The sequence below is a fragment of the Ochotona curzoniae genome, unplaced genomic scaffold (genome assembly GCF_017591425.1).
Source record: "Ochotona curzoniae isolate NIBS_2020 unplaced genomic scaffold, NIBS_Ocur_1.0 contig_3190, whole genome shotgun sequence".
NCBI lineage: Eukaryota > Metazoa > Chordata > Mammalia > Lagomorpha > Ochotonidae > Ochotona > Ochotona curzoniae.
In genome coordinates this window covers 8,298,757-8,320,681 of record NW_024465751.1, presented here as the reverse complement: position 1 = coordinate 8,320,681, position 21,925 = coordinate 8,298,757, and the positions used below count along the sequence as shown (strand labels likewise).

The following is a 21,925-nucleotide window of genomic DNA, read 5'->3' as shown; positions in this document are numbered from 1 at the left end:
TTTTTTTTTTAATTTCAAGAGAAATGCTCACTTGGAGAAATGATAACATATAAAAATTGTGAGAAAACAAAAATCTGAGGAACTCTTTTGTGTTTGGGGAAGGGAACTGAGAATTTGTGTATAGCTTTCTTCAAAAGGTAGAAAACATTATGAGAAAGGATGTGTTTTACACTCAGTCTTAGCCAAAAGGTAGAGAAACAATAGGACGTGTGTTAAATAAAGAGGAGAGATCCTTTCTAAACACCTGGGCAATGGAGACCAGTGAACAGAGTGAAGTGTGGAGGCAGGTGGGGGTTGACTTGTCCTTTTTCTGTAATGAGAGTTAAATGCATCTTTGAAAACCGAAAAGAAGTGCTCACTTCGGCAGCACATATACTGAAAAGATGCCTTCTCATAGGTAAATATTCTACATTCGTGGTACTTATCAATACTTGAAGAATTTGCACTCCAATAATAATGAAGATAGGACCCGGCGGCGTAACATGGCTGCTAAAGTCCTAGCCTTGAACGCGCCAGGATCACATACGGGTGCCAGTTATAATCCCGGCAGCTCCACTTCCCATCCAGCTCCCTTCTAGTGGCCTGGGAAAGCAGTTGAGGATGGCCCAAAGCCTTGGGACCCTGCACACGTGTGGGATACCCAGAAGAAGTTCCTGGCTGCTGGCTTTGGATCGGCACAGCACTGGCCCTGTTGCGCTCACTTGGGGAGTGAATCATCGGGAGGAAGATCTTCCTCTCTTTCTCTCTCTCCTCCTCTCTGTATATCTGACTTTCCAATAAATAAATAAATCTTTAAATAATAATAATAATAATGAAGATAACCTCAATGATGCCCTGATGGCAAGAAGTATGACAAGTTCCCATCAGGCCCCTTTCATAACGTGCCTGACAAGTGAACAGAAATGTGTATCCCAGTTGGGGAATCTTCGCACGCTGCTTCACTCCGGGATCAAAGGGGTTAAGACCAAGGAGCTGGCCCTGACTGCTTCCTAGAAGGGCCTCAGCTAAGGCCGCCGGGAAAGCAGGGTCGCTTCCGGTCTGTTTTTCGGGGGTGGTCTGTAGGACCGCGTGTTGGCGGGTCAGGAAGAGCGGGGTGTGTCCTGGAGCGCTGGGGACTGCTGGGGGATCCAGGGTCGCGGGCAGCCTGGTGGGCAGTGAGTTCCCTGCTGAGGGGAAGCAGCCAAGACCGAGGGGGAGAGAAGCGGAGACAGCACTGCCCCAGCTTCAGTGCCACTGCTGCGCGGTGCCAAGGTCCAGCTGCACCCCTTACCTGTGGGGTGCCGAGGTCCGGCTGCACCCCTTACCCGCGGGGTGCCGAGGTCCGGCTGCACCCCTTACTCGCGGGGTGCCGAGGCCCGGCTGCACCCACTCACCCGCGGGGTGCCAAGGTCCGGCTACACCCACTCACCCGCGGGGTGCCAAGGTCCGGCTGCACCCACTCACCAGCGGGGGTGCCAAGGTCCGGCTGCACCCACTCACCAGCGGGGGTGCCAAGGTCCGGCTGCACCCACTCACCAGCGGGGTGCCGAGTTCCGGCTGCACTCACTCACCCGCGGGGTACCCAGGTCGGGCTGCACCCTCTCACCCGCCGGGTACCTGGGTCCGGCTGCACCCCTCAACCGCGGGGTGACAAGATTGTACCCCCTTGCCCGGGCTTGGATTTACCCCTGATTGTCTCCTGCAGTGTACCCATGGGCTCCTTTACTCCTAAATTGAATTTCTTGCTGCAGGAAGGGAGAACGGTGGGACAGGACTCCTCAGACTTGCTTCCTGCATATATACTGACAGCTACACGTATTAGCTTTGAGTACCATTTTCCTCTTACCTTCAGATGTCCGTATCTTTCCATTTTGCTACTAGAAATGTTTGTCCTCTGGATCAGTGTCATTTTTATAACGATCCCCTGTAGTTTTCTGGGTGTGTTCACCAAAAGTCTGCCCGCCGTGATGTCAGTTTGAGGGGATGCAGGTGTGTTTTCTGAAAAGACACTTAACAAATCCCCAAGAAAGGTCATCTTAGAGCATCGTCGGCAGTTTGCCCAGCTCTGCTGACTGCTCTGGGTCACTGTGACAGGTGTGCATGTAAAAGGCATCGGGCCTGCCTTTAAAAAAAACTTCTTAATGTACAACTTCAAAGGATTATCATGAGTTAAATGAGAAGGGTGTACAAATTAGTTTGCTGTGAAAAGTACACCTATTTGATAAAGTATGAGTGCCCTGTGTGTGCTTGCAGGCTTCCGTTGTCCCCCTTCCTGTCGTTGTGGACTCCTGTGATGGGTGTCAAGTCCAGGTGTAACTGGCTTCCTCTGGAGGAGCAGCTCTCAGGTAGGTCCCTTCCCGTAGGTCAGGGATTGTGGTTGGCTCCAGAAGTTCAAGTTTTGGCTGAAATGTCTGTTGTGTTTATGGTAGACGTAGGTACTAAGAGCAAGGAAGAAAAAGACCCCCTAGCATCCTTGTTTTTAATATTTAGCAGTTACTGGCTATAATTATTCCAGTCCTGCTTTGTCCTAATTTTTGTTTTTTTGTTTTTTATCACTGGATATATAAGTCCTTTTCAGATTGACTTCAAAGATTTCTTTCTTCCGTCAGCAACCAAATTGGATATTCAAACTGGTGAGAGTATGTCTCTTCCTGCTTCTTAGGCCTGTGTATACATTTCCTAGAGTCTGTGAAAGTCTTAGTATTGGCATTGTTTTGGAAAGAAATAGCATGTTTTCAATGGAAAGTTTTTCTAAGCCACGAGTGGATAGTGAGTACTAGTATTTATCCTATGAGGGGACTTCAAAAAAGTTGATGGAAAAATGTGTATTATATAAAAATGCATACCTTGTAAGGTTATTTTTGGCACCAAAAACATCTTTTAATTTTTTTTTTTCTGGCTTTTCAATGTCCTTTCATATCTTCAAAGCTTAATCCTCAGACCTTGGGTATGCGCATCTGAATCTTTAGGATTATTTCTCTAGAACAGGTCGCTTGCATCGAAGGTAAGACTTTGTGAAAGAGCCTCTCCAGCCTCGGCCGGTTCTTTCAGTGTGCGTCACTGCACATTCTGAGCCTGTAATTGTTATGTTGGGGGGCTGGGGAGGAGGGAGGAGGGTCGTGATTGGACAGAGGTCTCCAGACATGACCTATGCCCTTCTTCTACAGGGCTTCTCAGCTTGACTTGGCCAGTATTGTTGAGATGGAACCAGAGGAAGCTTCGAAAGGTTTCCTGAAGAGCTTGCAAAGTCCCTTTACAGGTAAGGAATCAACATATTCTGCATCCTTAGAAATTTGTTATAAAATGTGCTAACGCATACGCATAAAGTACATGAGCATGAGGTAGACTTTATTGTATTCATTTATAAGCTATGTTCATTTTTTCAGCTTTAGTTTCCTCATCTTTAAGCAAAACAATGATAATCTCTATCTTGTATATATTGTAGGGTTAATGAGAAACTACATGCAAAGCTACTGATGTGAATTTGTATATTTGCTCAGATTTTAACCAAGTGATTGTCTGGTTTTCAGATAGGATTCTATTCAACTTCACTCCTACTCGAAATTTCTTTTTTCTTCTAGAATAAAGTTGAGCACATTTATTTTTTAAACTGCTGCTTCCCTTGGCAGTTGCTGACAACAGTTCAAATACTTGTTATAGGTACAAGAAGTTCACTGGCTCCTGGCGAATGTACACAGTAAACGGAGTGAAACTAGCTTTAGAAATTCTTTAGAAAAGTAATTTGCGAACGCTAAAGTGGCTGTTCCCTCTCTTATGCTTGAAATTCTAATTGTCTTCTACAGCAGAGATGAGGGAATATTTTTAGGTGACGTATTTATTCTTGCAGGTGATGAAAGTAAAAATAATTTGGAAACAGTTCAACATAATAATCCTGGGAAAGAAAAAGAGAGAGCTCTTAAATGGACCAAAAGGTATGGCCCACAAAATTCCAAACATGAAGATACAGAAGAAATACTGTTGATGTGGGCCCAAGGGGATGAGAACTGGTGTCATGAAGAAAATGATGGTAGGTCAGAGCTTCAGGGACATTCTACAGAAGAGCAGGAAAAACCCAGCCACAGGGCGTGGGGCCCAGGAGAACACGCCATGGTCTCTGTTGGGCAAAAGTCACCTTACAGAGACAAACCCTACACATGTTCCCAGTGTTGGAAAAGCTTCACTAACAGTTCCCACTTGCGCACTCACCAGCGAACTCACTCAGGAGAAAGGCCTTACAGATGTTCCGAGTGTGGGAAATGCTTCTGTAACAGTTCTCACCTCATCCAGCATCTCAGAACACACACAGGAGAGAAGCCCTACCACTGTGGGGCATGTGGGAAAAGCTTCAGCAATACCTCCCATCTTATTGTACACGAGAGAACTCACACAGGAGAGAAACCCTACAAATGTCCCGAGTGTGGCAAGGGTTTTGGTAGCAGCTCTCATCTCATCCAGCACCACAGATCCCATACAGGTGAAAAACCCTATGAGTGTCCTGTCTGCGGCAAAGGCTTCAGCCACAGCTACGTCCTCATAGAACACCAGAGAATCCATACCGGAGAAAAACCTTACACGTGCCCCGACTGTGGGAAGCGCTTCAGTCAGAGTTCCAGCCTGATTCGCCACCAGCGGACACACACGGGGGAGAAGCCCTACAAATGTGCTGACTGTGGAAGAGGCTTTGCTTGTAATTCCACACTAACAAAGCACCAGAGAATCCACACGGGAGAAAAACCTTACCAGTGTTCAGAATGTGGTAAGAATTTTAGTCGAAGTTCAAACCTTGTTACGCACCGGAAGACACACACAGAAAAATTCTGTGAAAGCGCAGAATACAAAGAAAGCCCGAGGCAGAGCTACGGCGTGGAAGAAGACAGCCGGATCCAGCCAGGGGACAAGCCGTACAGATGCTGCGAGTGTGGCAAGAGTTTTGGCCTCAGCTCCCACCTCATTAGACACCAGAGGACGCACACTGGAGAAAAACCTTACAGGTGTCCCGAGTGCTGGAAAACATTCAGTCAGAGTTCCACCTTGGTCATTCACCGGAGGACACACACGGGGGAGAAGCCGTATCAGTGCCCTGACTGCGGAGAGTCCTTCAGTCAGGGCTTCAACCTCATCCGGCACCGCAGGAGCCACGTGGGAGACAAGCCCTACAAGTGTGCCGACTGTGACAAGTGCTTCAGCCGGAGTGCCTACCTCACTCAGCATCGCAGGCTTCACCCAGAGAAGCCGTTGCACTCTCCTGCTGTTGGAGACAGCTGGACCTGATTGCTGTGCACCTGATATTGTTGAAGCCATTTGTTCTCTTTGTGTGGCTACTTATTCAAAAACTAAAACAAAAGCTGATGAAGATATCCTTCACGAATGGAGCTGGAAGAACTGTGCAGCAGAGATGGCCCTCGTGCCTTCGTCTTCAGTCTCACACGCATCTTCCTGAGCCCGAGTCTGGAAGTGTCGCGTTTTCAGCATCCTGTGTTGCACCATCACAGTGACAGTGTCCCGTGACCATTGTGTTCTAAGGTTTCTTTTGTGTATCTGACAGAGCATGTGGAAAAAGTCCGTGCTCCCAGTTTAGAGGAACGAAGCCTCAGTTTGCCAGGTCATTGGATCTTCCTAGTGAAGATACTGGCAAGGGTGAAGAGGACATTATGATTATTCATTTAAGGTATCACAGGACTAACATCAAGGCCAAGTGTAGCATATTCTTGGGAATCATCAAAAGGATATGTGGGGAGCCAGCATTGCCATTGAATTGTCTTACTTCTCCTTTGTCTGCTTAAGTGGAGATAGATTATTACTGGTTTTAGGGACTAAGTCAGGGATTATTTTTTAACAGATGAGAATTCCTGCCTGTTCTGTGGATCATAAGAAATGCAAGTTTTACCATTTGCAAATATATTTTTAGTCCGTAAAAAAAAGTAACTGTTGCAGCAGATAGGATTGCATAGTTTAGCACTATAGCGTCTACATCTAAATCTAAAGCTGTTTCGTCATCGCTCTGGCTGCTTGCTAGGCATTCACAGCCGTGTGTGACTGCAGCTGCTGTATTGAGGGTCTTTATAGAAAGCCCTTTCAAAATCATCCCTCTGGACAGTTTCAAATGTTTCTGGTAAGACTCTAGGACTGTGCCCCAGGGTGTTTGCTTTCCAGAATATAATCAGAAGTAGGGTAGAGTTTTGAAGGCACTGGGTTGGGAGATGAGCTGGGCGTTCTGTGTTATAGTCAACCAACTAGGTTATCTAGTGATATGGTCTCGTTGAGAGAATTCCTGAATTCTGTTTTTAAATTTGACAAAGAGCCTTTTCCCAGAACTTTTCCTTTACATAATCCTTGACCAGTTTAGTAACTGGATCCTTTTTCTAATATTTAGTCCACTAATTCTGAGATAGTGTCCAAGGATACTTTTGCCATTGGACATCTTGTTTTTCCTGGCCGAGGGAGCTGACAGTTGGGTGTCCTCTGTCCCATGGGAACGATGCTTTGCAAGTGAAGCATGGGGTATCTCTGATTCTCCCTTCCAAATTTTTCATACTTGTGCAAAGGTAGATGTGTAGGAAGGTCAGAGTCCTGGAATTTATCTTACTTTTGTTTTCAAACTGTATTTGTTGTGAAGACTGTGTACCAGGAGTGTGGAGCCAGGAAGGGCCAGTTGTGGCTGCTACGAGCGGCTATAGCTGGCAGGTCACTGCGGGTTATTCTTTCATGATTGCTGTGCACCTGATATTGTTGAAGCCATTTGTTCTCTTTGTGTGGCTACTTATTTCAAAACTAAAACAAAAGCTGATGAAGATATTGAAGAAGTGTCTGGGAGTGACTTTTCTGTTTCAAAAAGAGAACACTCTGGCAACACGGACTTTTATGCAACTGCTTAAGCATCTTTCTACCTTTGCAAGTTTTATGTATTTTTTTTTTTAAAGATTTGTTTTATTTTTATTGGAAAGTCAGATATCCAGAGAGGAAGAGAGATAGAGAGGGAGATCTTCTGTCTGATGATTTGCTCCCCAAGTGACCATAACGGCTGTGCTGTGCCGATCCGAAGCCGGGAACCAGGAACCTCTTCCAGGTCTCCCACATGGGTGCAGGGTCCAAAGCTTTGGGCCTTCCTCTACTGCATTCCCAGGCCACAAGCAGGGAGCTGGATGGGAAGTGGAGCTGTCAGGATTAGAACCAGCGCCCATATGGGGTCCCGGTGCATTCAGAGCGGGGACTTTAGCCAGTAGGTAACATCGCCAGGCCCTGTATGTTATATTTTTTCTTTATTTTTGTTAAATTGTAACATCTCAGGACAGTATACTGCATTGTACGTATACTATATTCAACCAAGAAAATTAAATGTAGGGGTTTGTTTCTCAGTCTGAAATGTGAAGTAGCAGTTGTTGGGATGGTACAAAACATCGGATCCATGACCTGTGACTCTTGTCCAGGGGAAGCCTGCCTGGTTTGATCTTGCTTAGTGCTGTAAATTGTCATGTTTTGCAAAACACCACAGTACTTAAAATATAGCAGAGTCAGTTCATGGGAGTTGATGATTACTAATCCTAACAAATCAAAAGATGTCATCCACATGTTCTTTTTTTTTTAAAGATTTATTTTTATTATTTTTTCATTGGAAAGGCAGATATACAGAGAGGAGAGACAGAGAGGAAGATCTTCCGTCCGATGATTCACTCCCCAAGTGAGCGCAACGGGCTGATACTATGCCAATCCGAAGCCAGGAGCCTCTTCCTGGTCTCCGACGCGGGTGCAGGTTCCCAAAGCTTTGGGCTGTCCTCGACTGCTTTCCCAGGCCACAGGCAGGGAGCTGGAAGGGAAGCGGGGCTGCCGGGATTAGAACCGGTGCCCATATGGGATCCCGGGCGTGCAAGGTGAGGACCTTTAACCACTTGCGCCCCCGCGCCGGGCCCCACATGTTCTTAAAATAGAAACAGTGATACAATTCCAAGGATACCCTATTTGATTCTTAATCATCGAACTTGGGAACTCTCAAAGATATTGTTGGAAAACACAAGCTTATGTTGCATTTCAAGAAGAAAAAACACTTATTTCTTCTTTCTCCTTGTTGTGGGAAGTTGGATCATTTTAGAGGATCGAGGTGGTTATATCAATAAAACAGTTTGATAAGCCTCCTGACCTCTTGGGACAGAAAATGAGGAAAATGGAAGAGATTTGCCTGCCGAGAAGGAGGATCGGACAGTCGGATGCGATCCTGCTTGGTGCCTTTGCTTCTCTTGCAATAATCAGCAAACAGGTTCTTTGCTTAGCTGCATGAGAGGTAAATCATTCTGTATTCTCTGGTTTTTTTTCTTGATAACTCAAAGGATTTTGCCTTCAAATAAAGTATTCTTATATATGAATAGTTTGTTTCATAGTGTCTTTTAGAAGAGGAGACTGATATATTCAATTTTTTTTTTTTTTTCTATTCAGAGGCTCATATTGTCCTGGGACAAGTGCCAGCTCACTGCTGTACCACCTACCAGAGGACTTAAACAACATGTTTCTGATGTGGGTTTTGAGGTCAAGGGACATTCCTATCAGCCCTGATCAACCCACCAGGATCTACCAAATGAATCTTCTCTGTAGTGCTATGGAATTTCCTTACCTGTGGTGAGGTACTTGTTGCCCCTTAAGCATTAGTCTGACATATAAGGTTCATGGGAAAATGGGAGTAAATTATAACGCAAAATTTTCAAAAGCTTTTTAAGCTTTTTAAAAATTATTTTTATTTGAAAGGGAGAGTTGGTTAATGGGAGAGAAGGAATGAAGAGAGAAAGATTCTGAGAGTTCTATCCACTGTTCACTCCCCAAATGGCTGCAATGGCTGGAGCTGGGATGGCCTGAAGCCAGGAGCCTGGAGCTTCTTGGTCTTCTAAATGGGTGCAGGTGTCCAAGCACTTGAGTCATCCTCTTTCTTAGGTGTATTTGCAGGGGGGATGCCAGCATCATGGGCAGAGGCTTAACCTACTTTGTTGCCTGACAGCCCCTTCATCAACTTAAAGGTTCTCATACATGTCTCAGCCAACTTCTTTCTGAAGTAATTATACAACCAGATGACCTTTTCATTCTGATTTTGAGTGTGTGTAACTCCTTTCAAGCAGTACAAATTTGCGTTAATTAAAAATTTTTTTACCAGGAGCCCAGCATGTTTAACAGATCACATGCCAGTGAGAGGAGACAAGGTCCGCATTATCCAGTTGTAGAAATATGTGCAGCTTTTCACATGATCACATCGCCTTTTCAGCAGTCGATCTATACTTATTCTACCGAGCACCCCATCTTCAAATTTAATCACTTGGTAATCTAGGGAGATACAAGTAACAGTTTAAATGATTAGTTTTGCTTTGTGCAAATGCAAGCTGGGTGCAGGTTGCCCCAGGGTCTTTGTTTGTAGGATGACAGTAGTTGTTGAGTCTCTGTCACACACCTGTGTGTTTATGCCAATGTCCAAGGGAATGCCCTTCCAGGATATGTGTTCCTCCTAAGGTAAACATTCCTTCAGTACAGGAATGGATTCCCAGATCCCAACACAGCCTGCCATGTCTGTTTTGGTTAGGAATTTATCGGATGAAGTCAGCAGGATGCGGTTAGTTAATCTGAATGTCTCCTCAAGTGCCTTCAACATGTTGACCTGTTCCAGCCACATATCCTGGGATGGCTTTTAAGTGCAAGTGGCTTCTTTTGGAAGCTGGATTTGTCTTTGCAGTAACCCCAGAGGACTCTCAGAATGCCTGAATTGTTCAGAACCCTATAGAGGGAAGACCATGGCCTTCAGACTGGGACTGTACAGTGCCGGAGTCCAGCTCCAGCCGAGTTTATAACTTGAGAAGGGTGTACGGGACAGACGTAAAAAGGAAAGAAATGGATCACTCATAATCATAGTGGACAATGCAAGAAAGCTGTCCCCTTTAAAGCAGTTACAAGCTCTGACACAGACTTTTATGTCAAGGTCAAGCTGGTGTTTCCAAGGATAATTCTGCCCTTTGTTTCACCTTAAAGCTCTCAATAGAAGTTCTCAATTGCATATCAATCAGTAACACATTCCTACTGCAATCCTCATTCTACAGCTTAATCTTGAATCAGTTAAGGAAAAAAAAATGCATCACAGAAAAGGGAGGACCTAAAGATCAAGGATGCTCAATGGGGGCAGCAGAGATGAGGTAGAGACAGCATGAATTGTAAAAGGCCCTTTGGCAACATCAACCTCCAAGCTCACATTGATAGTAAAAACCAACTCCCTCAGCGGTTAACAATGCCTGAATCTCAACGGGGTGGTCCAGTTCTATGCAAAGGGAGGTGGAACTGCCTTCAGGTGGTTGTAGACATAACCTCTGGGCCCTGCCATGCAGCAGGAATTCCTTGTGGCCCTGCCTGCAGTGGAACAGTACTCTTCATGCCTTCGTGTGCCCCACATCCACTGCATGGATCCCAGCAGTACAGGACACATATAAAATCTCTTTCAAATTCAAGTTTTGGTCGTTGGCAGTGTTGGTCAGCTTTTCATTACAACTGAAATACACGAGGACTTGGCAAGATGGCTCAGTGACTAAATCCTCACCTTGCTAGCACTGGGTGCTGGTTCGTATACCAGTTGCTCCACTTCCCATCCAGCTTGTCGCCTGGGAAAACAGTAGAAAATAGCCCAAAACCTTGAGACTGTTGTGCCCAGATTTTGTGATCCCCAGAAATCACCTGGAGTCTGAAGTTGATCCAAGTGCACAAGGATGGTTTATTGAACCTCAGCACATCCGAGTCTGGCTTCTTGGTTGAGAGCAGGCCAGCCGGCCAGGACCAACACCCCATTCCAGGAACCCCATTCCCCATACAGCACATTCATAGGGTTTTTTTGGAGTAGTCCACAATAGCTTGAAAAGGGTAAATTCACAATAGTCTACAAGGTGAGGGGAAATAGCACACATTCTCTACCTATCTTGGCTGGACAGCCCATGCCTCCAGCAACTAAGGCAAGCACTCACTTGATTTCTTGGAGCCACCTGTGAGATAACCAGACTTAGGTGGGTCTTGATTCATAGGAATTAGGACCCATCAGTGTTAAAGGTCACATAAGTCACATAAGTTAAAGGTCACATAAGTGGCTAGAAGTCACATAGGCAGGTTAGCCTGCAAGCTCTTACAGTTTCTTAGTAGCAATGAGCCATGAGCAAAGGTTGGGATTTTGATATTGAGGTTCTTCAAGACCTTGTACCCATGTGAGAGACCTGGAAGAAGCTCCTGGTTCCTGGCTTCAGACTGGCTGAACTGCAGCCATTTGAGGCCACTTGGGGAGTGAACCAGCAGATGAAAGATCTTTCTCTTGTCTCTCCTTTTTTTCTTGTGAATCTGCCTTTCCAATAAAAATAAATAAATTTTTTTTAACAATTGAAATACTTAAGAGGAACTTCTTGGGAAGGAAAAAGACTTGCTTGGTTTAGAGTTAAAGGATCAGGGAATCCCATTAACCGGTGTCTGGTGGAGGCTGATGGTATGCGTGATCACACGCTGAGCCACAAAGCTGAGAAATAGGGAGCACATACTCCTGGTTCATAGACACAGCCCTCTCAGAACTGCCTTCGTAAGGTGTGCCCCGGGACTTCCCACTGGACCCACCTCCTAGCCGAGATCAGGTGTCCACACTAACCCATCCACTGTTAGCATTAATCCCGTAACTGCTTGCAGAAGAAGCTTAAATGTGTGGAGGAGCTGATGGAGCCAAGTCCTATTCGAGCCATTGATCCATAATACAATTTTTTGATTGTGTGACCTGGTAGGGCTGGGTAAGTGGTCCATAAAGGACCTAATGTGTCAAGGATAAGGAGAGCTGATTTCCTGCTTCTCTCCACTCTCATGGGCTCCTGATTCTGCCAATAGTCTCTGTAGGCACAGAAATACCCCATTATTTCTTGGAATACTTCTAGGTGTCTAAACTAGAGATACCTTTTTTTAAAAAATATTTATTTATTTTTATTACAAAGTCAGATATACAGAGAGGAGGAGAAACAGAGAGGAAGATCTTCCATCCGATGATTCACTCCCCAAGTGAGCACAACGGGGCCGGTGCTGAGCCAATCCGAAGCCAGGAGCCAGGAACTTCCTCCAGGTCTCCAACACAGGTGCAGGATCCAAAAGCATTGGGCCGTCCTCAACTGCTTTCCCAGGCCACAAGCAGGGAGCTGGATGGGAAGTGGAGCAGGTGGGATTAGAACCGGCGCCCATATGGGATCCTGGAGTGGTCAAGGTGAGGACTTTGGCCGCTAGGCAGGACCTGAGATACCTCTTAGCTCATGAGTTTATTGGGAGGGTCAAATGAGATTATTTAGGTAATCTGTTTGACATTGTGGTAACTGGTAAATCACTCAATGTTAACTATTTATTGCCATCATTATCTCATGAAATGGCTTGGAACTTCTGGAATCTTTGCATTATCTTTGAAGGAAGCCTTAGATGTGGGTATCCCCGAAGGCCACTAAAATAGCACAATCCTTTTGTCTTTGTTTTCCTCATAAACATAAAGACGTGTGGGTACTTAGGGGTGTGTAGCGAGCTGAAAGTGTAGCACATTGGTACTGTAATATGGCAAATAATTAGCAACTGCTGCTTTTTCTGTTTAAAGATTCTCGGACCTTTCACAACTTTCTTATTTTTGATCTTGTTCATCGTTCTCCATCCCTTTCTTTTGCCTTATCCGTCTGCATGTGGACCCAAACATAGTTTTTTTTTCACTTCCTGGGTTTTTTTTGCTGGTTTCTTTTTTTTTAAATATTTTTTTTAATTTTTTAAAATTATTATTGTTATGGGTTTTTTTTTTTACAATTTTGTATAGGCAGGGATGCCCTCTCAAGCTCCCACCCCCGTCAGATTCTTCCCATATTGTCACAACAGTGTAGTACTTCATAAAGAATCAGAATTCCATCAGTCTCTATTTAAGTGCACCCCGACATTGATAGTTCAGACAATGTCACTACTTTTTATGCATTTCTCCACCTACCCTTTGTCTGAAATTGAAAACAAATTAAAGATAAGGTTTGTTCAGGCTTTGGCCATAAAAATATAAATGGAGTCAGGATACTTGCATTCGTGACAATCGTGTGTAGTTACGGACGAGCAGAGGCAGCTTGTTAGGGCCAAAATAACCAGCTTTTCTTTCTAATATATCTTCACTGGTAAAACTAGCAGAAGGGCACCGTGGTTAAAGAATGACAATGATCAGTTTTGATTGATGTCAAATCATGCACAAATGGTCAGATTAAGGAAATATTAGTTGATTATACTGACAGGCACAGATAAGATGAAAGATTTTTTTTCCCCTTAACATTGCTTAATTTTTGATCATTAGGGATACTTCCTAATTATGAAATACATAAAGAAAAGCTAGGAGATGTAGAGGTATATCAGACCAAAATAAAAATGACCCATACTCTGTTTTTCTTTTTTTTTCAACATGAAAACTCTACAGTCTTTTTTGGCAATCCGTTTTTGAAGCATATTTGTGAATAAATATTTGTAAAAATTGGATCATATAGTTTTTAATGTGTCTCAGTTTTTTGTTAATTTTATCACTTTTCATTTTATTTTTTGGTTTTTAATGATTTCATAATGTAGTGAATGAATGTGCTAATGCAGTTTAAATTTCATGTTTGCTGATTGTTAGTGTTACAAACAAAACTGCTGGGGATATTTTTTTGTTGATTATTTGGGGGTTTTGGTTTTGCCTTTTTGGGGTGTATATAAATTGCAGTTATTTTTCTAGAGCAGATGCCTACAATTTGGGATTACCAAATCAAAGAATGTAACACTAAAGGGACATTACTTAATTGCCTTCTGAATTAATTTAGTAATTAAAATTACCTCAGCAAAATTATTTTGTTGAGCTCCTTTTCATTTCAGGGAGGTGACAGAAGAAAACAAATAATATGTAAATAAACTATATTATTTAATCCCAAGTGAATCCATGAATTTGATGAATACCTTCTTTTAAGGAAGTTGTTTTTAAAAGATTTGTTCTTTATTGGAAAGGCAGATATACAGAGAAAGATCTTCCATCTACTGGCTCACTCTCCAAGTGGCTGCAACAGCCAGAGCTGAGCTGATCCGAAGCCAGGAGCCAGGAGCTTCTTCAGGACCTCCCTCGTGGGTGCAGGATTCTGGCAGAGCGCTATCCTCTATTGCTTTCCCAGGCCACAGGCAGAGAGCTGCCTGGGAAGTGGGGCAGCTGGGACACAAGCCGGTGCCCGTATGGGAACCCAGTCCTTGCAAGAGGAGGATTTAGCCATTAGGCTACTATGCTGGGCCCCTTTTAAGGAAGTTTTAATGTAGATAACCCTCTTCTCCTTATCCCCGTTGGCATAAGGTATCAGAGAAGATTCTTTGAGATGGATCATTTGAATCCCTTTTCCTTGTGCTGGCCTAGGCGAAGTTCCAACAGCCCTCAGCAGGAACCAGGGAAGTGAGATGTGGCCCAAGGCTTGGCAGGTGCCAAGAGGAAGAATGAGAGAGGGCCACCTGTTTCTGTGCACTCGTAGTTTGCTGAGTCCAAAAATGGGAAGTGTGCCTCAAACCTAGGGGACCAATTCAGTTCAAATTTGGCAAATGGAACAGTATTTTAGGTTTTGAAACTGATGTTGAGGAAAAAGCAGAGCTTACAAAGCAAAACCCGGTTAGATTGCTCCGAAGAGACTGTCTGTAATCCCACTGCTTCCCAACCGCGCGAAGTGGCCTTGTTGGCTGTGTTCTCCTCAAGAGTTTTCTCACACTCTGTGGAAAAGGGAAAAAGAAGTGCTAGGCATGAGCACCGACATGGAACCATATGGAATTCAGGGCATGCACGGCGAGGATTTATCCACTAGGCTCTTGCACTGGGCCCCTGATACATGTTTCTTACACTGAATAGACAGAATGACATTCTATAGCTGGCTGAGAAGTATTCAAGAAAAAAAACCACACAAACTCTGTTTTCCATATTAATGTAATTAGTGCTGTCAATTGCAATTTGGAAAAGATTATATGAATGCTGATATTAAAAGTAACTGGAGGGATCTGGAGCAATAGCCTAGTGGCTAAATCCTCACCTTGCACGCGCTGGGATATGGGCACCAGTTTGTGTCCCACCTGCTCCACTTCCCATCCAGCTACCTGCTTGTGGCTTGGAAAAGCAGTGGAGAATGGCCCACATCCTTGGAGCCTACACTCACGTGGGAGACCCAGAAGAAACTCCAGGCTTTGGATCAGCTCAGCTCTAGCTGTTGTGGCCACTTGGGGAGTGAACCAGCAGATGGAAGATCCTTTTCTCTGTCTCTACTTCTCTCTGTGTATCTACCTTTCCAATAACAATAAGTTAGAAAAATCTTTTTTTTTTTTTTAAAAAAAAAGAAAGGAATGATAGTATTCAACATATTGAAGTGTGCAGATGTTAGGGGCCTGTACACTGGCGCAGTAAGCTAATTTTGGGCCCTATGATGCCATCATCCCATTTGGATGCTGGTTCATATTTCAGCTGCTCCACTTCTAATCCAGCTCCGTGCTTGTGGCCAGGGAAAGCAGCAGAGGATGGTCCAAAGCCTTGGACCCTGCACCCATGAGGGAGACCTAGAAGAAGTTCCTGGCTTCAGATCAGTTCAGCTGTGGCCACTAGTGCTGCCTGGGGAGTCAACCAGTGGATGGAAGACCTCTTCTGCCTCTCTTCTTTCTGTAAAAATCTGTCTTTCCAATAGAAATAATGTAAAAAAAAAAAATGCATATTATCAGGGGGCTTCTAGCAAGCAAGCCCCTGCAACCACCTAAGGGGGGAGGTGACTGTTCAGCTGCAGCAACAAGCACAAGAGACAGTCTGATCGAGCATGTCTGTTTCTTGTAATGCAAGCACAGACTTGTGCAGACCAAGAAAGGGGGAGGCAGAAGGGCATCTTCTGAGCGTCCTTCTCCGCAGCAGCGGCAGTGTAGTTGGCTAGAAGGCACGTCTATGTCTCTAGACCCTCCACTCACGTCATAGCGCATGTGCAGCACTAGCAGGTAACATGGGCTGCACCTGACTTCTCAAAAATGCTTACCAAGCAGTTAAGTCCCAGCGCAGCTCGTCCAAGGACAGAGGAGAGAGACGGGTACAACCCATCACTCGCCAGCATGACCAGTGAACTGGCCAGGTTGAGGTCTTGGGAGGCCGAAACTGTTGTCAGGGGTTCCCCTGGGGACACTGTGTGCCATGAGCCTATGCCCTCCCACACAGGGCAAGCATGCAGAGATCCGGGGGCAATCTCCCACAGCATATATGAAATATGAAATACCGAGTATACAGCTACATGCTCTGTACTACTTAAGGAGCTGTTTCCTTTGGAAGAGATTAATTATAATACTAAACGATAACTGTAACAACCAAGATGTGGAATTATTAAAATCTAAGGAAAAAAAGATGATGGTTAGTATGAGGTTTTTAAATTAAAAAAATTTTTTTAAAAATATGAGTTGTAAAGAGTGGATTTCCAGGGGCTGGCGCTGTGAGGTAGTAGGCTAAGCTTCTACTAGCGCTTCTGACAACCCTCCCCCCTCATGGGTACCAGTTTGAGTCCCAATTGCTCCACTTCTAATCCAGCTAGGAAACAGTGGAGGATGCTCTGGGACCTTGGGCCTCTACACTCATGGGATACCTAGAAGAAGTTCCTGGCTCCTGGTTTTGGATTGGCTCAGCCCTGGCTATTGTAGCCATCTGGGGAGTGAACCAGCATATTGCAGTTTTTTCTCTCTCTCTTTCCTTCTCTAACCCTGGCTTTCTTATAAAAATAAAATACATCGTTTTAAAAGGATGGAGAATTGAAGAAACAGGGTTAAGGCTTTTTCTGACAGTGTGAATGGCACTTGAAAAAGCAAAAAGTCTAGCCTGCTAACTTAGAGCAACAGAGGTATTTTAAAAAGGGGATAAAAAGACCAAATATGATTTTTGCTTTTTGTAAGATAAAGGGATCTTTATGCATAGAGGAGAAACAAAGGCAAATGTTGCTAGATTCCTCGGCTTCATTTCCTATTCGTGGACTCGAAGCCTACCGCTCACTGCCTATGTGTCCTCTTAGCAGCATGGTAGTTTTCTGGTCTGTAAAATGGAACTGAAAAATCAGGACCTACCATGATCATGCTGTGAGGATAAAGTGAACTGACAGAAGAAAAGCCCTGAGGATGCTGCCTGTTTTAGATGTTTTAGCTATTGGCATGACTGTGAAAGTATTTCTCATGGCTCTACTTGGAGTACTCATACTTTTTGCCACTTAACGGCTGATTTTGTGTCATGCTCCATGGCCTTCACCTCAAGTTAGAGTGAAAGATTTATGGTATGAAAAAATGAAACATGGCCAGCCATGTTAACATACATTTAATCCAGTTCACAAAATTCATTGTGTCCTGCCTCATGGTAGCCATTACAACTGTTCTTTTTACCCCATGTTCAAAAGTTTAACTGTCCCAAAGATCGAGGCCCCGAAGTTAGAAGAATGGCTTTGTAAACACAGATTTTAAGAACTCCATTTATTTAATAAGAAAAAAAAATTCTGTCACAAGGTAAGCTGCAAGCAATCTTCCATAACAATCTAGATTTTGAAGGATTAGCTACAAAAACCTTCATCATTTTAGCAATAAAGAAACTCAGAAATACTAATAGGCAGTTTACTGAATTGCTTTTAGGAAAAAGACTTCCTACATATTGAACTGATTTTCTTGAGTCCTTTGAAATTTGAGGCTTATTTTAAAAAGCCAGTTTATTGATAACTGTGGAATATTGTCAGGAAGAAATCAGTGTCTTGGTTGGTCAATTTAAGATTTTATTTACTTAATTAATTGAAAAGCAGTTACAGAGAGTGAAGGAGGAATGGGGAGAGAGAAAGGGAGAGAGAGAGAGACAGAGAGAGAGAGAATGCTTCCATCTTTCCATCTATTGGTTCATTCACTTCCAAATGACTTCAATGGCCGGGGCTGAGCTGATCCAAAGCCGGGAGCTTCTCTGGGTCTCCCACATGGGTGCAGGGGTCCACGGACTTGGGCCCTCTTCTCTTGCCTTCCCAGGCCTTTAGCGGGGAGCTGGATCACAGGAGCCCCAGGCAGAGGCGTAGTCTGCTATTCCATAGAGCTGGCCTAGACTTGTGGTTGAAGATTTGGAACCAGGATTTGGTTTTGGTTGCTTATTTGCTGGTACAAGAAAGCCAGAATAGGAGTAGTTCAGCCAAGCTCGGCTGCAGCTCCTGCTGGCAGGTGCAGGGACTGGGAGTAAGTCATGTCAGGCTGCACTGTAGTACCTCTTGGTAGACCCAAAACCTGTGGGCACTCCCTACTGGGCTGCAGTTCATGCTGGTGAACGTGACAGGCTGGCTGGGGGCAGGCCACGCTGGTCAAGGCAGCAGCACTGGTCTGTGTGTATGCTGGGTCTGGCGGTGGGTTGGGCTTAGCTAAGATGCAGCACCCAGATGGGATGTAGGATGCACCAGGCTAGGTGTTGGCACACATGAAACCAAGCTGAAAATGGGCATGGTGGAGTGTTATTTGGGGTCATACCCAGTCCAGGCTGTGGCATGTGTGGGTATGCATGAAGACCAGGCCTGTGGCAAGGTTGGCTGGCCTATGCCACAGCATCTGTTCCCATGAGGGAACTGACCAGGCAGCTGCATCCCCCAGCATGCTCCAGCAGAGGACATTAGAGGATGGAAAGCAGAACAGATTGGACCACTCTTTTGGCCATGCTTTGCAGTGCGTTCCTGGGGTCTGGGGATGCACCAAGGTAGACTTGGTCAGCCAACACATTTTGGAAAGATTTTTCTCAAACCTGGTGCAGCAAAGCCAATGATGTCTTAAAATTCTCAAAACCAGATCCTATGCGGTGGCATAGTGGCTAACATTTTCACTTTGCACGTGCTGGGATCCTTTATGGGCGCTGGTTCTAATCCTGACTGCCCCACTTCCTATTCAGCTCTCTGCCTGTGGCCTAGTAAGACAGTTGAGGATGGCCCAGGGTCTTGGGACCCTGCACCTGTGTGGGAGATCCGGAAGAAGCTCCTGGCTCCTGGTTTCAGATCAGCTCAGCTCTTGGGGAATGAACCAGAGGACAGAAGATCTTTCTCTCTGTACATCTACCTTTCCAATATAAATAAATCAAAACCGCTCAAGTAAAACTCTCAGCACACTCTTCCCCACACCGGGGTCTCTGATGTGTCCTCATCCTCAGATGCTGATGTAGTTTCATTGCAAGGATAGGCACCCCCTTCTGCCCTTTCCCCATCTCCCCCGCCCACCCCCCAATTCGAAGCAGTTGTCTCACCCACCTTCCTCCATACCTGGTTCCTCTCCATCCTAACTGGTGTTAGAGTGCTAGTACAACGTTAGTACGTTAGAATGTTAGCGTTAGGCAATGTTGGGCCCTTTCGTGCCAAGAAGCTGCTGCTTTGCTAGGTCGGGATGCGTCTGGACCGTGGGGAAACTCCACTTTAGTGATAAACATTGCTCCTCTGTGACCTTGTGAACAGTGTCACAAGCCTTATCTACAGAATGCACCCAGGTGCAGGAGGACAGCGGCACAATCATCTGGTCCCAGGAACAGGAACCTGTGTGGGAACAGAATGAGCTGTCTGGACCCAGGGGCCTTAAAGACAATGTGTCTGAGAACAAAGTGGACTGTTTGCACCTGGAAGCCCTAAAGATGACATGTCTGCTGTGTTTGAATTTGGGTGGGCTATGATGCGTGTAACCACTGAAGGAGTCTGTATAATCTCTAGCCTTTTGCTAGTTTGGGGTCCAACCCCTCCCTGGATGGTCTGCGTGCCCCAAGATCGGTCTGACCCCAGCATGTTGGCAGAATAAACTCTGCTTGCTTTTGCATTATCAGTAAGGCTCTTTGTTGTTCATGGGAAAGTGACAAAACCAAACCCTAATGCTGGAAACCCACAGGGCATGCATCTCTCTCAGCAATGTAAACCATATTAAAGATTAAATAAAAATTAAGAGAAAATCATACTTTTAATCAAGCCACTTAATCTTTTAAAATATTTTTAAAATTTGTATTTGAAAGGCAGAATTACTGAAAGGAGAGAGAGATCTAACGTAGAGGTTTAGCCTACTATGCCACTTAACCTCTTTGTCTACTTTTTTAAAATCAAACTTGTTTTGAGGGCTCGATGAGGTTGCTGAGCATGGTTTGACAAATGAGTGAGGTGTACCATTATTTTCACAAGCTGCAAAAATACCTGCTGCGGAATTGCCATGGGACCTCAGATTTTATGAAGAAATCTTCCTCCCCGGAATCCGAGTGCCTTTGTGACTTGTCCTGTCTGAAAGTCGCAGAACTGGTTAGTGGCAGCTGGATTCCAGGTGTCCTGGTTCCAGCTGGATTCCAGGTGTCCTGGTTCCAGCTGCCTGCTCCTCCTTGCATAGCGCTGTCATCCATCGTATCCATCACTCATTTGTTACATAAATATTTTTAAGATTTATTTATTTAGGCCCAGCGCCGTGGCCTAGCGGTTAAAGTCCTTGCCTTGAACAAGGATTTTAACTATGTTATATATTAGCTATATTTTAACTATGTTATAACTATGCTATATTTTAGCTATGGGCACCGGCTCTAATCCCAGCTGCTCCACTTCCCATCTAGCTCCCTGCTTGTGACCTGGGAAAGCAGTCAAGGACGGCCCAAAGCCTTGAGACCCTGCACCTGCGTGGGAGACCCGGAAAGAAGTTCCTGGCTCTTGGCTCCGGATCAGCACAGCACCAGGCATTTCGGTCACTTGGGGAGTGAATCATTGGACGGAAGATCTTCCTCTCTGTCTCTCCTCTTCTCTGTATATCTGACTTTGCAAGGAAATATAAAGTAGGAGAGACAGAGAGGAAGATCTTTTATCTGTTGATTCACTCCCCTATTGACCTCGATGGCCGATGGCCGGAGCTGGGTCAATCTGAAACCAGGAGCCAGGAGCTCTTCCTCCAGGTCTCCCACATGGGTGCAGGGCTTCAAGACTTTGGGCCATCCTCGACTGCTTTCCCAGGCCACAAGCAGGGAGCTGGATGGAAAGCAGGGCAGCCTGGATTAGAACTGGCGTCCATATGGGATCCCAGTCCACTTAAGGCGAGGACTTTAGCCATTAGGCCACGGCCTTGGGCCCCAATTATTAAATATTTTTAGAGTTATGATGTCTTGTGCCAGGCACGGTGAATTTTATCTGATGAATCCTCCCCTGAAGGAATTTAAAGATTTAATCAGGATGGCAAGATTCAAACATTGTATGCTAATGATCAGAAAATGGGTAAAGAAAGTATAAAGAAACTAGTGGCCTGGTGAGGCGAGTTGGTGGCAGCGTTGACAATGCAGCCATCCTTCCAAGAGCAGAATCAAAGTACATGAACCAGAAGGTTTAAAGAAGGCAGCCCAGCATTAAACAGGGTGGGCCAAGGTCCCAAGGGCCCAGAAACCAGCCTGTGTAACAAGAGCTGTGTAACAAGAGCTGCCTGGGGCCGGCGGAGTATCCTATCCGGCACCCAAGGTGTGGGATATCCGAAGAAGTTCCTGGATCCTGGCTTCGGATCGGTTGTGCTCACTTGGGGAGTGAATCATCGGACGGAAGATCTTCCTCTCTGTCTCTCCTTCTCTCTGTATATCTGACTTTCCAATAAATTAAAAAAAAAAAAAAAAAAAAAAAAGGAGCTGCCTCTCCCAGTGACTCTTGTGCATCTGTTTTTCCTCTGGGGCCTGCTGGTCCTGTACAGAATTCAGGGCACCTGCAGGCCCACTCTTCTCAGGGCACTCGGGGCGCATCTCTGTTCCACGACCACTTTGCCCTCCCCCTCCCCGTGCTGGTCCCTTTAGCTTGAGCTTTCCTGGACCTGGCAAACGCCCATTCGTTCCTCCAGGTTCAAGTTCTCCACGCAGTCACGGCTCTTTCCGGAACCCTAAACCTGTTACACAAGGCACAAGACTCAAAGGCAGCCTGATTCA

General features: G+C 45.2%; 1 protein-coding gene across 1 annotated transcript; it reads left to right on the top strand.

Annotated features, from left to right (window-relative positions):
• Nucleotides 1–3,129: 3,129 nt before the first annotated feature.
• Nucleotides 3,130–5,419, top strand: ZNF572 (zinc finger protein 572). The gene is made up of 3 exons (XM_040979443.1): nt 3,130–3,238; nt 3,827–5,239; nt 5,334–5,419. The coding sequence occupies exons 1-3, from the start codon at nt 3,130–3,132 to the stop codon at nt 5,417–5,419; spliced, it is 1,608 nt and encodes a 535-aa protein (XP_040835377.1).
• The last annotated feature ends 16,506 nt before the right edge of the window (nt 5,420–21,925 follow it).